At 42.5% G+C, this 17,302-nt stretch overlaps 1 protein-coding gene across 2 annotated transcripts in view; it reads left to right on the top strand.

The window, feature by feature from the left end:
• The window catches only part of LOC124290769 (potassium voltage-gated channel subfamily C member 2-like), a 70,431-nt gene extending 53,340 nt beyond the window's left edge, over positions 1-17,091 (top strand). Inside the window, exons 3-4 of one of the 2 annotated variants that reach the window (XM_046727594.1) lie at positions 14,472-15,592; positions 15,766-17,091. In XM_046727594.1, coding sequence (XP_046583550.1) covers positions 14,472-15,545 — 1,074 coding nt within the window. In that variant the 3' untranslated portion in view covers positions 15,546-15,592; positions 15,766-17,091. Of the gene's footprint in view, positions 1-14,471 lie in introns of both variants that reach the window. The other variant, XM_046727592.1, reaches the window with a different exon arrangement.
• Positions 17,092-17,302: the final 211 nt, after the last annotated feature.

Raw genomic sequence — 17,302 nt, 5'->3', positions numbered from 1 at the left:
CTTGGTGAAGTGTATGAGGCCTTGGTGAAGTATATTCATCAATACAGGCGTAGACAGCGCCATTTCTTCCAGAATCAATCCCGTCTCTCTGGTGGAATCGTGACATGCATTCCTCCTCCACGTTAAATTGATTTCTGCGGGATGAAAAGCAATCATTATGTGTGTTCATGATTTTAAGGATAATGTATATGAATAAAACTACTCGGCGGCTAAAATCGACATCCGCATAAAATGAAGAACTCACTGGGTGGAGTTAATGTATTTGAGAAACAAATCGAACAATTGTTTGATAACTATTTGTAGTCAGAGTCTCGGATAACCAATATGCCCTAAAGAATAAAAGTAATTGCATGTTGAATAGAACCCGTATTGTGTAACATTATTTCGGAAAACTGTAAAAGAAAAATACAATCCGAGGCATTACTATTCATTGGGCATGTTCCGATTGCGCAAACTGCAGGATAAAGGCTAACTCTTCATACAAGGTTAGTGAATATTAAGTCATTATGCTAGAAAATAGATCTGTTCATTGGATACCAAATAGATATTTAGTGACGACATGGTCGATGCCACATAGCTGGATTATTTCAATACACAGTAACATTGAATCATGTAAAGTCGACAGATTTAAGGAGATATGAAGCTTTCCTCGAATAGATCATATGTTTTGGTGGTTCTGTGAAATTTGAGGTGAGGTGAGGTGAAATTGGGTTTAACTTCGTGCTTGCGAATATTTCGATCATATGACGACGTGCATGCGTGTGTATGTGTGTGTATTTGCGGCTGCTTGTACTAGCCCAGACTTAAGCTGGTTTTATAGTGCTAGCCCACTGAGATACCATGCCGCAGTGAAGCATGAATACCCCGCTCAGACACATTATACTGACTCCAAGCCGACCAGTCCTTGTTGTACCCATTAGTGCCGAGCGCCAGGCAGGGACCAACAAGTACCATATTTTAACGTCTTTTGGTATGACGCGGTCGGGGATCGAACCCGCGACCTTCCACTCTCCGGGCGGACGCTCTAACCACTACACCACGGAGGCGGTCGTGAAATTTGAGGAAAGCAAGGTTGCATATTTTTTGCCAGCTGGGTTTTATGGTTAAAGAGGTTTCATGTTCGTAGCTAACGAAGTTTCATGATTGTGGTTAGCTAGGTTTTACGTTTTTGGTAAACTTGGTTTCATGTTTCTAGTTTTATTATTGTTGTTAGCGAAGTTTCATGTTTGTGGTTAACAAAGTTTCATGTTTGTGGTTAACAAAGTTTCATGTTTGTTGTTTCATATCATATTGTCGCTGAAAGTACACAACTGACCATGAATCGGCCATTGTGGGTATGTGAGTGAGTATGGTTTTACGCCGCTTTTAGCAGTCTTTCCGCAATATCGCGCGGGGGACACCAGAAATGGGCTTCACACTACCCCACCGCCCATAGTGGGTATGTAATGACCCTGCATTCGACAACACATTGCTTTCTACACATCGGAGCATAATTTTGATCCATATTTTCATCACTGCCGACAAAAGCCGAGTATTTCCGAATCCCCTCCTGCACGGGGCAGCTATATACACAGTACGTTTAGTAACGAGGACATCTCGTGCAGTACCTACGTGATCTCGCGTTGTTTGGGAATCCAGGTAAAATTGATCGCTGGATTCAGTGACAGGCCATGCTTCGTTATTACATAAACAGGTTTAAATCAATATAGCACTGGAATTACACCGGGGTTGGCACAGTAAGATGAATCAGTGACACGGATTCTAAGTTAGATCGTTTTTGAGTGCTGATATTTTATTTGTTTAGTAATGTTAGCATGGTATCCAGGTTTTGGCCGGTTTAAAAAATATTTGTAGTAATTTTTCTGTCGCCTTAATATTGAATTTGTAGGTAAATGTATTGAGTTTTTCGAGATCACACTAAGCAGTCGGCTACAAAATATTGTTATTATGTTTTGGAAGACAGATCACTGGTCAGCCGTCTGGTCAGCAAACAATGGGGAGCGAGGTCACATGACGTGAAATGGGTTTAACGTCGCATGAACATGGATCATGCATTCATCAAAATATTAATCAGCCATTTTGTCCAAATTATTTATTTCACTAAAGGACTTGATCTGTCCCTATTAGATGACTGCTTGATTATATATTGTGGATATGGGTTGGTCAAACATGACTACAGACAGGAGTGAATGGCATATTACAAGATGGGATTATACCCTTGTGAACAACTTGCCAGCTTGTGAATAACTCTCTCTGTTCAGGGAGACGTGCCTGTCATGGTGTCGTCTGAAATAGGTGCCCGGATGAAGGGGAAGAGGAGAATCGGGAGGGTGATTGGCAGCAAATCGATTGATTGCTCCCAAAATAGAGGAATGATTTCGAAAATTGATTCAGATTGAAACTTTGATTGCGATCAATCGTGTTTGAATGAATCGCGATTTGTAGCCAGACTTCAGTAAAGAACTTGTACAGTTCCAATCAAGACCTGGCGGAAAAGTTATAGTGTCCCCGGACGTGTGTAAAGATCTGTAGGAAGTCTAGTATATAGGAAGACCTCCACTATGGAGAAAGGTTAATGAGTGAGTGAGTGAGTGAGTTTAGTTTTACGCCGCACTCAGCAATACTCCAGCTATATGGCGGCAGTCTGTAAATAATCGAGTATGGACCAGACAATCCAGTGATCAACAGCATGAGCATCGATCTGCGCAGTTGGGAACCGATGACATATGTCAACCAAATCAGCGAGCCTGACCACCCGATCCCGTTAGTCGCCTCTTACGACAAGCATGGGTTACTGAAGATCAATATTCTAACCCGGATCTTCACGGGTAGAAAAGTTAATGATAACAGATGCATATTTATAGTTCGCCTATTCCACACCCTACAGTATGCTCTAAGCGCTACAGAATATTTACACTATTATTACCCCAGATAACCCAAGCTGCTTGTGAGGCGCTAGTAGGTTATAGTCACATGACATATCCCATCGGGTACCCATTTACTGCTTGGTGAACAAAAGCAATTTTGAACAAACACACTTGCCTAAGGTGAGACCACATGTATTACATATTCTTCGTTGTAGGGCAAGACTGAAGTCCTAGAAATTCTCAGGGGTCAAGCTGCTACACACTGTTACCCATCCAAAGACTCTCCGCGCCCAACTTTACTTAACTTCAACTGATTTGTGACCTGAGTTCTGTGCAAAGGACCACACAACACCACGTACGGTTGTTTATACAGTATCCATTCCGGCTATATGACAGCGGTCTGTAAAATTCCGAGCCCAAACCAGACAATCCAGTCACTGGGACCACAGGCATGGATTTACTCAATGCAATATGCACCAAACAAATCGCCGAGTCTGACCACCCGACCCGTTACTTCGACAAGCAATGGTTGCTGTATATAAGTCCAACCTGAATCTTTAGGTGTTTGGGAAGCATTGGCGATAAACCCAGAGTAGACCATAACAACTGTGTGGGAATAACATTAATGTTTGTAACAGTGACAGTGAATGTTGAACTGCTGTGCTCACCCAACGACGACTTCTATGCATTAATGCATAACTATTCAAGCAGTATGGTGAATGTTGAACTGCTGTGCACACCCAACGACGACTTCTATGCATTAATGCATAACTATTCAAGCAGTATGGTGAATGTTGAACTGCTGTGCACACCCAACGACGCCTTCTATGCATTAATGCATGGCTATTCAAGCAGTATGGTGAATATTGAACTGCTGTGCACACCCAACGACGCCTTCTATGCATCAATGCATGGTTTTTCAAGCAGTATGCTGACTGTTGAACTGCTGTGCACACCCAACGACGCCTTCTATGTATTAATGCATGATTATTCAAGCAGTATGGTGAATGTTGAACTGCTGTGCACACCCAACGACGCCTTCTATGCATTAATGCATGGCTATTCAAGCAGTATGGTGAATGTTGAAGTGCTGTGCACACCCAACGACGCCTTCCATGCACTAATGCATGGCTATTCAAGCAGTATGGTGAATGCTTGAACTGCTGTGCACACCCAACGACGCCTTCTATGCACCAATGCATGGTTTTCAAGCAGTATGGTGAATGTTGAACTGCTGTGCACACCCAATGACGCCTTCCATGCATTAATGCATAACTATTCAAGCAGTATGGTAAATATTGAACTGCTGTGCACACCCAACGACGCCTTCTATGCATCAATGCATAACTATTCAAGCAGTATGGTGAATATTGAACTGCTGTGCACACCCAACGACGCCTTCTATGCATTAATGCATGGCTATTCAAGCAGTATGGTGAATGTGGAACTGCGATGCACACCCAACGACGCCTTCTATGCATCAATGCATGGTTTTTCAAGCAGTATGGTGAATGTTGAACTGCTGTGCACACCCAACGACGCCTTCTATGCATTAATGCATGGCTATTCAAGCAGTATGGTGAATGTTGAACTGCTGTGCACACCCAATGACGCCTTCTATGTATTAATGCATGATTATTCAAAGCAGTATGGTGAATGTTGAACTGCTGTGCACACCCAACGACGCCTTCTATGCATTAATGCATGGCTATTCAAGCAGTATGGTGAATGTTGAACTGCTGTGCACACCCAACGACGCCTTCTATGTATTAATGCATGATTATTCAAGCAGTATGGGTGAATGTGAATGTTGAACTGCTGTGCACCCAACGACGCCTTCTGCCTTCTATGCATTAATGCATGGCTATTCAAGCAGTATGGTGAATGTTGAACTGCTGTGCACACCCAACGACGCCTTCTATGTATTAATGCATGGCTATTCAAGCAGTATGCTGACTGTTGAACTGCTGTGCACACCCAACGACGCCTTCTATGTATTAATGCATGATTATTCAAGCAGTATGGTGAATGTTGAACTGCTGTGCACACCCAACGACGCCTTCTATGCATTAATGCATGGCTATTCAAGCAGTATGGTGAATGTTGAAGTGCTGTGCACACCCAACGACGCCTTCCATGCACTAATGCATGGCTATTCAAGCAGTATGGTAAATATTGAACTGCTGTGCACACCCAACGACGCCGTCTATGCACCAATGCATGGTTTTTCAAGCAGTATGGTGAATGTTGAACTGCTGTGCACACCCAATGACGCCTTCCATGCATTAATGCATAACTATTCAAGCAGTATGGTAAATATTGAACTGCTGTGCACACCCAACGACGCCTTCTATGCATCAATGCATAACTATTCAAGCAGTATGGTGACTATTGAACTGCTGTGCACACCCAACGACGCCTTCTATGTATTAATGCATGGCTATTCAAGCAGTATGGTGAATGTGGAGCTGCGATGCACACCCAACGACGCCTTCTATGTATCAATGCATGGTTTTTCAAGCAGTATGGTGAATGTTGAACTGCTGTGCACACCCAACGACGCCTTCTATGTATCAATGCATGGCTATTCAAGCAGTATAGTGAATGTTGAACTGCTGTGCACACCCAACGACGCCTTCTATGTATTAATGCATGATTATTGAAGCAGTATGGTGAATGTTGAACTGCTGTGCACACCCAACGACGGATTCCATGTATTAATGCATGGCTATTCAAGCAGTATGGTGAATGTTGAACTGCGATGCACACCCAACGACGCCTTCTATGTATTAAAGCATGATTATTCAAGCAGTATGGTGACTGTTGAACTGCTGTGCACACCCAACGACGCCTTCTATGCATTAATGCATGACTATTCAAGCAGTATGGTGAATGTTGAACTGCTGTGCACACCCAACGACGCCTTCTATGTATTAATGCATGAATATTCAAGCAGTATGCTGACTGTTGAACTGCTGTGCACACCCAACGACGCCTTCCATGCACTAATGCATGGCTATTCAAGCAGTATGGTGAATGTTGAACTGCTGTGCACACCCAACGACGCCTTCTATGTATTAATGCATAACTATTCAAGCAGTATGGTGAATGTTGAAGTGCTGTGCACACCCAACGACGCCTTCTATGCATCAATGCATGGTTTTTCAAGCAGTATGGTAAATGTTGAACTGCTGTGCACACCCAACGACGCCTTCCATGCACTAATGCATGGCTATTCAAGCAGTATGGTGAATGTTGAACTACCATGCGGACACACCGACTCCGTCCATGAATTTATGCATGACTATTCATTTGTTTCAAAATAATGAATTTTATAAGAATCCATGTTTTTGAGAAGTTATTGATTTGTTTATGAAATAATAGAAAACAAAATATATTACTAATTTTGAGATAAAACGACTAACATTGGTTAATGATTCATGGAGCACGTCTGTGTGTACGTACATGTGTGTGCGTGCAGGAAGGAGAAAGTTAGTGCTGTTGATGATGTTGGCATGTCAGAGAGTCCGTGGCGGTGGAGGAAGTGAATCAATTGTGTTTCAGAGACAAAGATGGATTGCCGGTAATGATACTCATATTTATACATGAAGACTGTGAGCATGTTCGCGTTTAATCACCTTCGACCGGCTTCATCAACGTCGGTCTTCATGTTCAGTGTGTTGCCGTTTTATTGCCAATTACACAACGTAATGTATTTACAACACTGACGTATTTATTTCTATCTTAACGACAGTTTACAGATGGCAATTTTCAAACTAAGTGTCTCATTCGTCTGACTGGGGAAAAAGAGCAACAGACACAATCAGACACATCATGTGTTATTGCGGACTTGATCCACCATCGTGGGCGGTGTTCCGCGACATCTTGGCGTATTACCATCGCAGTCTGTTTGAAACGACCACGCAAACAGCATCCTTACCGCGACAACATCAACTACTACAACGGCTGTCGATTACGCAGATATGAAACGACATCGTGCTCGGTATTCCTGAAACTGCCAACGCACCCACCCGTGAAAGATCCGGGTTAGAATTGATCTTTAGCATCCAGTGCTTGTCGTAAGAGGCGACTAACGGGATCGGGTAGTCAGGCTCGCTGACGCGGTTGACACTATCGATGCTCATGCTGTTGATCACTAGATTGTCTAGTCCAGACCCATTTATTTCCAGACTGCCGCCATATAGCTTGAATATTGCTGAGTGCAGCGTTGAACAAACAAACAAAAGTCAAAGCTTCTCGTCAGTCGAGAACATGAGTGTCGTGTTATGCAGTAGAAAATTGCCTGTTGAGAGAATAGAAGTTCTTGTTAATAAATTATGTGCCGCATTCTCTCGACATTAACAGAAAAAAGTTAATAATTTCCCCTGCCCTCCCCAAGGGTATGACGTCTTGTTTAATGTGTTGCCAGGCCATGTTGGGTAGAACTTTCCCGAAAATCAAAGACGTGTTAACCATAAATTATTTATGAGAGCTTGATGAGATGTTTTATTCTAAATGCTTCCGTCAACCGGCAGTTAGGAGAATGGCCTGACGCATATGAAGCAAATGAGTCGAATTGACAGGTCGAAAACACCGCTCCCTAAACACTCATGAAATCACCATAGAAATTGGAAATCTGCTGCGCGTTGTTTTTTGCATAATGGCTTAATTTGTATGTTACGACTGGTCTTTTTAGGAGCTGCGTGAACGCTAGATTGCGACGCATTCATCATGTCCAATCATGAGTTATCCTGAGGATTGATGGTCCCATTTGTAGGGTTGCATAGTCAATAGACTTCTTCAAAATACATAACTGGTTCTTTAGTGGTCGGCCGAATGCGGAGCATACATGCATGTTACATGGTCAGAATTTCTTACAAAACGATCACTTCAGCTTCAGTCGCGTGTTTTTCTCTAAGTTGTGTCTTGCTGGTGGATATTTTTACCTGTTTGTTTCATGTGCCGTTTTTGTCATGGGTATTGAACATAATGTTGGTAGCAAGGAGGTTAATAGCAAAAAGGCATGTATAACAATTGGCTTATTGTTACAACAAAGCCGACGGGATTCGCTTTGAAGTTAGTCTCCTTTGTTCCTCAAAGAGTAGGGAGCGAGGAAGCATTAGTACCACGTTACTTCTTTAGACCTTGACATAGTGAATAATTCAACATGGAAATGCTGATGGTCTGTGATGCACCCATTCACTTTAACGCCCTGGCTGTACTGAATGTATTTTGTTAGGAAATTTGCTCTGAACCATTTGAGGAAAAATATGGGTTAGAACAAGGTATATGATATACGCTCATGCTACTTACTTATCCATCGACCCCATTTGCTCGCGGGCAAAGATGGTCAAAGCGTCTGCTCGTCACGTTGAAGTCCCGGATTCGATTCCCCTTCTGGTAACCTTTTGTGAAGCCCATTTCTGGTGCCCCCGCGTGATATTGCAGGAATATTGCTGAAAGGGGTATAAAACCTACTCACTCGTTTGATGCAAGACATACCCCTTGAGTACATTCAGATCCTACCCTTCGGGCGTCCCTGCGACTTGTCCGAAAACATTGCTATGCTGTCAGATCAGCTGATCATGAGTTGGAATCTCGGATACACCCTGATTATCTCCCTTGATTGATCATTGTCTCGGTGTTGTGGGTGGTTTGTGAACCTTACTGGCACAGGCTGAGAACAACGCACCCTTTCTAAAGACATTCCGGTTATGACTGCAGTGGCCAACGGTAGTCCAGTTGCTTCAGGCATCGCTCCCCTAGCCGTATCAGGGTAGAATTATCGCCGGTTTGAATCTCCGATCCGCACAAATTTTGATTCTTGAGTTCCACCACAATTTCGTGAAAATACAATGGTCTCTTTCCATGTTAATATTCTCTGACACTATATTGACAATCCAATTAACAATCGAAAAAAAGATTTATAAAGCGTCATTAAACTCAACTCACCCACTTCAGTTGTTGCAAAGCTAGGTTCAATAAATTACGTTGTTTTGTAATAATGTACGTACCTGTGTCCAAAGTATATGACATATTGTTTGTTATTCTTTAGCACAGGAAACTAATACTCGGTTTGACTTTGCAGCAACATGTTTGGCTCTATTTGTTGCTACAACTCCTGTGTCCTTTTATCACTTAGCTGTTGTGCAATTGTGTAATGTTTTAATTGAATATTGATATATCATCTGTTCATGAAGCGCATTATTAAGACTAAAGTTAATTATATTCCTTAAGGTTGATGGGGCGGTGGGATAGCCTAACGGTTGAAACGTCTGCTCTTCACGCTGAAGACCCGGGTTCGATTCTCCATTTCTGCTGTGATATTGCAGGGATATTGCTAAAAGCGGCGTAAAACCACACTCACTGCAAGATTGCTTCATTTGTATGAGATTACAGAGTAACCTACGAATTATGAAGAAATGCGGATAACTTGCCCCGATTGAATAACGTTTCATTAAAGGTCCCAGCTTTGTGAAGAAAGTGTCTATTTTAATTAAATTATTTTACAATTGACAGATAATACTTTAAAAAGTTGCAAGAAGGGTTTTCCTGAAATCATCAATATTCTTTTTTTGAGGACATGTAGGTAATGTGCGTTTCTTGCGCATCAACAGCAAGACGTCATACACAATTTTTCATGTTCAGCTGATCAAGTACTTTTCAATTATTAACGACGAAACCTTCAGATAACACCACGTTCCTTAGACAAACAATAACAACGGCCGAACATCCTGAACTAAGTTGCCAATCATTAACGACCAAAAATATCTTCAGTGAGAATTTTACTGTCAATACTTCCGCCTGTATCCGAGTCCTTGGTAATATTCGTATATAAAACGCAATATGACAAAAGCAATATAAATATATTCAAATTTTCTAGTTTTTAAGTCATTGTTTAGGAGCTGTCGCTTGAACCCACGGATATTCGAGTACTAAGTTAAGGTTCGATGGTCCAGTCATTCATGAAAATTACTGCCAGAGGTACTTGTCACAGAAGTCGAGGGCGGGCATTATTTCCACCTGCCGTCCCACTGATGTCATGAAAGTTCGGCTCCAGCCTCGCATTCTCGCTAAGGGGACAAGAAGTCATAAAATTAGAATTCCCTTACATTCGCCAGGTGTATCTCTTTAAGACAGCATGATAGTAAGTGGTAGCGCAAGATTCACTTTACTCCCCCGCCCTGTTCTACGGACTGACAGTAAAACAAAACACCGTGTTTTTATTCCCCCGATAAAAAACCTAGAACCACACAGCTTCGCCGATAGTCACAGGAAGCCGTAACAGCTAAAACCAATTTCAGAGAAGCCATCTTGGGTTTCAGCACAGAGACCCCTGGTGTCTAAATTATGATCGCAGATCTCGCGAGACTTAAATTATGATCGCAGCTCTCGCGAGACTTTAGCAGCGAACTGGGCATTGGGGAGTCGACGCACGAACGAAACAGTATGACTAAGGAGCGGAATATTAGATTTGCGGGATACCGTTTTTGTTTTCTTTTGTTCGGAAATGGCCATCATGGGCTCTCAATGGGGTTTGATGTTTGATGAAGGGATGATTTTTATGGGTGTTATCGTGCTTGTGTGACGTTGATATCATCTCGTCACGGTCCCGGCTCTAAATGATCCAATAATGCAAGTGCGGACGATCTTGTTTCAGTACAGTTAAAGCATCATACATTGACTCATCAGTATCCTAACGCCCGGCCGCGTGCTGTCGGTGACGTCAATGGGATGTTTCGTTTGGCTTAATGCTGCATCGATTACATTTAAACAATGTTAATTTCAGATATTTCTGATCGATATGTGTTCTACCGAGATGTGTGATCTGCGTGGTTTGATTATTCTACATCAGAAATAATTCGTTTCTTTTGTTGTCATTTCCCGAAATCCAGCTACTTCATGAAGGCGTAGAATTTTCCAAATTCCATATTCCGCAGAAATTTCTCGGAACATTTTCGGAGATTCTATAGTCATTCTTCGGAGAACTGGTGGTGATTCTGTAGGGTTCCGGAGGGCACTGAGTTAGTTTTTTCAGGGATAATAGAAGACGTAGATTATCCCTGGGTTCTCGTAGAAACTGAGGTGTTTCATTTGATAATTCAATTCCCCGTGAAATCTGGGGCTGTCATGTTTTACCGAGTTCCTTATGGTTGTCCAGTTGTGGCGGTATGGCGATTCCTGTTGTGTGTGCAGAGATTTGGTCATGTGGGCTATCAGTAGGGGTGGGTATTGCAGAGAATTTTCATATTGCGATATATTGCGATGCAAAAGCGTATATTGCGATATGCATTGCAATATATTGCAAGAAGTTTTTTTTCAACAAAAAACTACGTATAATCGAGTTAATGCTTGATTTATAAAGCAAAAACACAACAAAATCACAATGCTTGATTAAGATTTAATAAAAACTTTTAATCATGACAAAAAACAAATGTAAATAATATTTGGCACAAATAAAAATAGGAAAGGAACAACTTCAAAAACGGAAATATCCGAAGATTTCCGAGTGTTACGAAGTTTTCCGAATTCATGTCAAAATACCGGTTTTCGATCAGCGTATCGCAATACGTATCGTTTTCATGTCTGAACCGGTAAATACCGGTAAACCGGTTATATTGCGCAGCACTAACTATCAGAATAATGATTCGTTAAAATTCGTCGAGTCGATGTTGACATGTTGTTGTTTGTTTGTTGTTTAACGCCGCACTCAGCAATATTCCGGCATTTAGTGGCGGTCTGAAAATAATCGAGTTTGGACTCATCAATCTACGCCATTGCGATACGATGACATGTGGCGAACCAAGTCATCGAGCCTCACTACCCGATCCCGTTAGGCGCCTTTTACTACAAGCATAGGTTACTGAAGACCATACTGAACCCTATCTTCGCTGGATGTTGACATACTAACAATCATTGATAAGGAAGGAAATCAGAAGCGATGCCGTTCAGAGACCTTTAACACTAGACCCGAAGTTGGTGCCATCAAACCGAGACACATAATCACGGCAAATCTAAGATTCCACCGCGACTTGCGGTGTTTTAGACAACTGGGCGACCCGCGCCCTTCGCAAGATATAGGTCGGCAGTAAGCATAACAAGTAAGTGATTCTACCTTGTGGTTTGTATGGATGTACAGTTTGGGGCAAATTGTCCCTTAAAGAATATGAAATGCTAGAAATCATCCAGCGCTACTTCTGTAAGAAAGTCCAAGGCTTTAATAAGTACATGCCAAATGAAATTGTAAGAGATTCAATCGGGATAACATCCCTACAAGGATATATAGATCAACAAAGCCTCTTACTCCTTGGTAAACTCTGTAATGCCAACACAAGATGCAGCTTTAAACGAATGTTTCTAGCCCGCCTTAGCCAATACCACTGTAAAGAATCACTGATATACAAGAATAAGTTTGATATGAAATCACCTGTTTTTAACATGTTACGGCTTGTTTCCAAATACAATCTGCTTAGTGAAATCCGTAACTACATTTGTGATTCTAAGTTTATGAAGAAAAATGCTTGGTCGCAACTAGTCAAAGATGAGGTAATTACATATGATCAAATGCAGTTGGTAAATGTACTGCAGACAAGGTTGTCTCTCTCCAGATATCTAACAATAAGTTCAGGACGAGAACATAGACTATGGATACTCGCTTTAGAACGACCTCAGAACTTCACTGACATTGCGAGAATTATAAGGCTTGGTGCAACTCCAATAGAATCAAAGGAATGTCTATGTCTAGTTGCTCACGACATTATGAAACATGTTTTATGTCATGCCAGGAGAAACCTAGTAGAAAGGAATTCTCTATTTGAAAGAATCTGTGATATTCTTGACATAGACATTTTTTGTTAAAATGTGGATGGAAAACGATGATGTATTCCTGTCATTCCTCCTCGGGGGTATACCTGACCACTGTAAAGATGTATTGGACTATAATGTTTGGTCAGAACTGATGGTAATGATTAGTTTCTCTGTCCGCAGTTGGGAGAGAATACTCCGTCAATGTTCATAAATACCTTCAGTTCTTTCACAACTGAATATTACTGTATAATATAAGTACTAATAGTTAGAACCTTTTCTGTACTGTTGTTTATCATATAAATGTAATCTTCATTCTAGCGGTTCGTTCTGCCCGCTATCACCAGCCTCATCAGCTCTTATTCTATCCTTTCATTCTACAAGTGTGAAGCCCATTTCTGGTGTCCCCCCGCCGTGATGTTGCTGGAATATTACTAAAAGCGGCGTAAAACCAAACTCAGTCAGTCAGTCAGTCATTCTACAAGATTAGCCCGACTTACATCTGGACTGGCGGCTATGGGAGGCAATCACCGAGCCTGCCAATTTCAGTGTTCGTGCATGACTAAGGCTCATCTGACTAGGACTTCAAATGGACCTTGGAAGCTCATGGAGGAGATATCTGGTGATGAGGTTGTAATGAAGCCGAGAGTCCGGCGTGATCAGCTACACCCTCCCCGTTATTTTACACTGGGTCAGGGCGTCTAGGGTGTGAGTGAAGAAAGTTTAGGTGATCACATTGATTTGACTGGTTCCCTGTACCTGTAACCTCTGCTCGTATTGATCAGTTATCCGCTCTCAGATAGTACCCAGTCAAACCGATCAGTACACATTTTGCCAGTTTACAGGTGCATAGTTCAGATGCAGGCAAAATAAAGTATAAATCTTTTTTTGATGATTGTTGAAATGAAACAAATAGTTATTTGAAGGTAATATATGTGGTGCTTGAATAACGTTTGTATTGTTATTGGTCAAATTTATAAGTGCAAACATACTAAATCAAGTATATTATAATATATATATACTCAGATGTACTCTGTAGTGTGGGTTTTGCAAGTATATCAGCTATATTACGACGTGTCTGCTTCATGTGGGAGGGAATCCCGGAGTGACACAAGTCTTGAACGGTTAGTACGTTGCTCCAACCCACTACACAGGTTGTTGCTGACACGCCTAAATGAGAACAAACCAGCCCTTTACATCGAATTGAGATGCTACACTTTTAAATAATATTGGATTTAATAATATTTAAAGATTGATTATGTTTTAAGCATAAGCCGGATTTCATTTGAAACTTCACAGGCTGCGTTTTCTAGCTTTGTTTATTGAGTCCTTCACTATTCCGTACTCTGTTAAACCGGAAACTCGTGATGCTTACGAGTATACAAAGCGTCAATTGTAATCATAACTCAGTGGGAATGATCCAGCCCCGGTGAAATGTATGCTAAACGTCAAGGTTCTAATGGCTTGAGGCGTAGGGTAGATTACTGTCCGACCAGGGTTGGTTCTTCAACTGGAAGAGAAGCATATTTTTAGAGTTGAGTGTTATGTAGCTTAGCTATAACTAAATACAGCAGAAAAACTCCCTTCCTCCCCCTTCCCTCATCTACCCTACCATCCACCCATCCACCCACCCACCCACCCTCCCACCCTCACTCACTCACTCACTTGGTTGACACGTCATCGCATCCCGATTGTGTAGATTGGTGCTCATGATGTTGATCACTGAATTGTCTGGTCCAGACTCGATTATTTACAGACCGCCGCCACTTACCGCGTTCTCACTCTCTTCTTCTGTTTCAGATGTACGGCATCACGTCCTTCCTGTTCGTTGTTCTGTCCATCGCCGGCTTTTGTTTGGAGACGTTGCCGTCGTTGAGGAAAGCGAACAACGTGACGACCAAATGTGACGGCGTTGACCGCATATCCAGCGTCGTCACCTCACACGAGGCTCTCAACATCATCGACTTGATCTGTACCGTCTTCTTTACACTGGAGCTGATATTAAGATTTACGGTAGCCCCGAATAAACTGAACTTCGTACGTTCGCCAATGAACATAATTGACCTTCTGGCTTTGATTCCTCTCTACGTTCAGATTATATTCGAAAAATCGGATCAAAAAGCCTGTTACCTCAACGAAAGACTTGTGATTGAGATTATGTTCATCCTCAGGATCATCCGGATGTTCCGCATCTTCCATCTTGTGAAGCATTACCAGGCGCTGAAGGTGCTGGTGTATGCACTGAAGGCGAGTCTCCAGGAGTTGATGATGCTCTTCATCTTCCTCATGATCGGGATGCTTGTGTTCGCCACCATGATCTACTACACAGAGAGGAAAGACGCCACGAACCCCAGTGACACCTTCAACACAATTCCCGTCGGCTTCTGGTGGGCCATCATCACCATGACAACAGTAGGATACGGCGATATCTATCCACGGACTCCAATCGGATACATTGTTGGAACAGCCTGCTCTGTTTGTGGTGTACTGCTTGTGGCCTTGACCTTTCCAGTAATTTCCAATAACTTCAGTCTGTTTTATACTCACGTCAGGTCCCGATCGCAAGCACCAAGACGCGTGGAAGCAGAATCTAAGGACCCACTTATACCCCTTACACAGATGCCTAACTATTCTGCAACTGATCGTCCCCCTTCGGTAGCGTCAACTGTGGTAGAGCCGTACATGAACGGTCACGCTCGAGACAAAGACAGTGATAAGACAAGCCCGATTCTTGTCTCCAGAATGTCACAAAACGGGTCCATCAGCGACGTGATTATGAAGAATATAGATTCCTCGTATAGCCTACATCAGAATGGTTCCATGAAAACACGCTCAGACGACGGAGGATCGTGTCAAGGGGAGACGCACGTATGACGCGCTTGTACGTCAGCCGTGACGCCCTTGTGTGTCAGCCGTGACGCCCTTGTGTGTCAGCCGTGACGCGCTGGTGTGTCAGCCGTGACGCGCAGGTGTGTCAGCCGTGACGTGCAGGTATGTCAGCCGTGACGCCCTCGTGTGTCAGCCGTGACGCGATGGTGTGTCAGCCGTGACACCCTGTGTGTCAGCTGTGACGCGCTGGTGTGTCACCAGTGACGCTGGTTGGAATTCTTGTGATATGGAGAAGTAAGAAAACCGTTTCCCTATTCATAGTGGCATCTCAACCTAGTGCTCAAGCCTGTAGGAACAACGCTGAGAATTGTCCACATTCCGGCAGCTGTGTGACAACAAACACTGTTGCCTACTTTTTCCACTTTTCTTCTGTGATTTATATGTGAATTTGATGCTTTCTGCAGGGCGGAAGGCAAAAGCTAGTTGGCTGTACAGAGCTGTCTCAGTACGGGATATTTCCGTATCTTCCATCGATACTACTTCATGGGTTAGCATTAACTGCCTTCCTCCAACACCCGTGAATGTAGACTGTATTTTTTTTAACAGCCAATCAAGGAAAAGCTTGGTTCCAGTGAACCATGTGCTGTTGAGAGTTCACGCCAATGAGCGCTCGGATTACATAGGCAGTATTTTCCCTTGCAACGTGCTTCTAATTTTGAATGGGTAATAAAATGACACTTGACAAGAAATGACAAGAAATGAGCACAACTCTGTTCATGACCTTTCTTTAAACCCTAACGCTGCCTGATATTGAACAGAGCAGAGGTTGCAAGGCCATAGTGCACATTGGAAATCAAATATTGCCTTCATGAGCTGAACGCTGATTGGCCTGGCGTACGCTGGCTTTCCTTTCACTGAAAGGGGTTACTTGATTGGTTGGTTAAAAATAGAATTTGATCCCCACAGCGACTTTACACCTTCAGTGGTGCTGGAGGAAGCAGTGCAAACAAACCCGTGATGGGCGTGTTCATGTTCTCAGATAACTCGTTCCCTCACTACTCATTCCTCAGATTAGACCGATCTGATGCAACATTTTTCATGAAAGGCGCTTTCCTTAATACAGCCCCTAAGCAATAACAGTCCAGCAGATACACCCAGTCAGCACCAGTTTAGCAATAACACTGGAGTTAACGTTTAGAAATAACTTGATTAAAGCGAAACCCAGAGCACCATAAACCACAGAATTATTTACAATTCTTTAGACTATTTGACGCCGTTTTAGTGTAAAATCCCCGTTATCATTAACTCATTATATATGAATGAATGGTTCTTATAAATCTAAAGAAGTTTTCACCTTAGATGTTGGGATATTATAATTAAGACTGTGAAAACCTAGATTTTGTGATATCAACAGAGTTACTGATATTTTAAAATAGTTGTGCCCTATATTTACAATCAAATTTGTAATATCTCAATTTTTCGCAAATATGTTAAATAATTTGTGATATGGTCACATGTCTTACTGGTTTGACAAAATACAGAATAGGCACTTTAATGGCGCTTCGTGGTAAACATTTTATGAGGTGAGGTGAGGTGAAATTGGGTTTAACGTCGTGCTTGAGAATATTTCGCTCATATGACGACGTGCATGCGCGTGTATGTGTATGTGCGGCTGCTTGTACTAGCCCAGACTGAAGCTGGTTTTATAGTGCTAGCCCACTGAGATACCATGCCGCAGTGAAGCATGAATACCCTACTCAGACACATTATACTGACTCCGAGCCGACCAGTCCTTGTTGTAC

Source organism: Haliotis rubra, unplaced genomic scaffold (genome assembly GCF_003918875.1).
Source record: "Haliotis rubra isolate DU_JTF1 unplaced genomic scaffold, ASM391887v1 Scf473, whole genome shotgun sequence".
NCBI lineage: Eukaryota > Metazoa > Mollusca > Gastropoda > Lepetellida > Haliotidae > Haliotis > Haliotis rubra.
The sequence above is the reverse complement of the archived record's forward strand: the minus strand, read 5'-3'. Positions and strand labels throughout refer to the sequence as shown.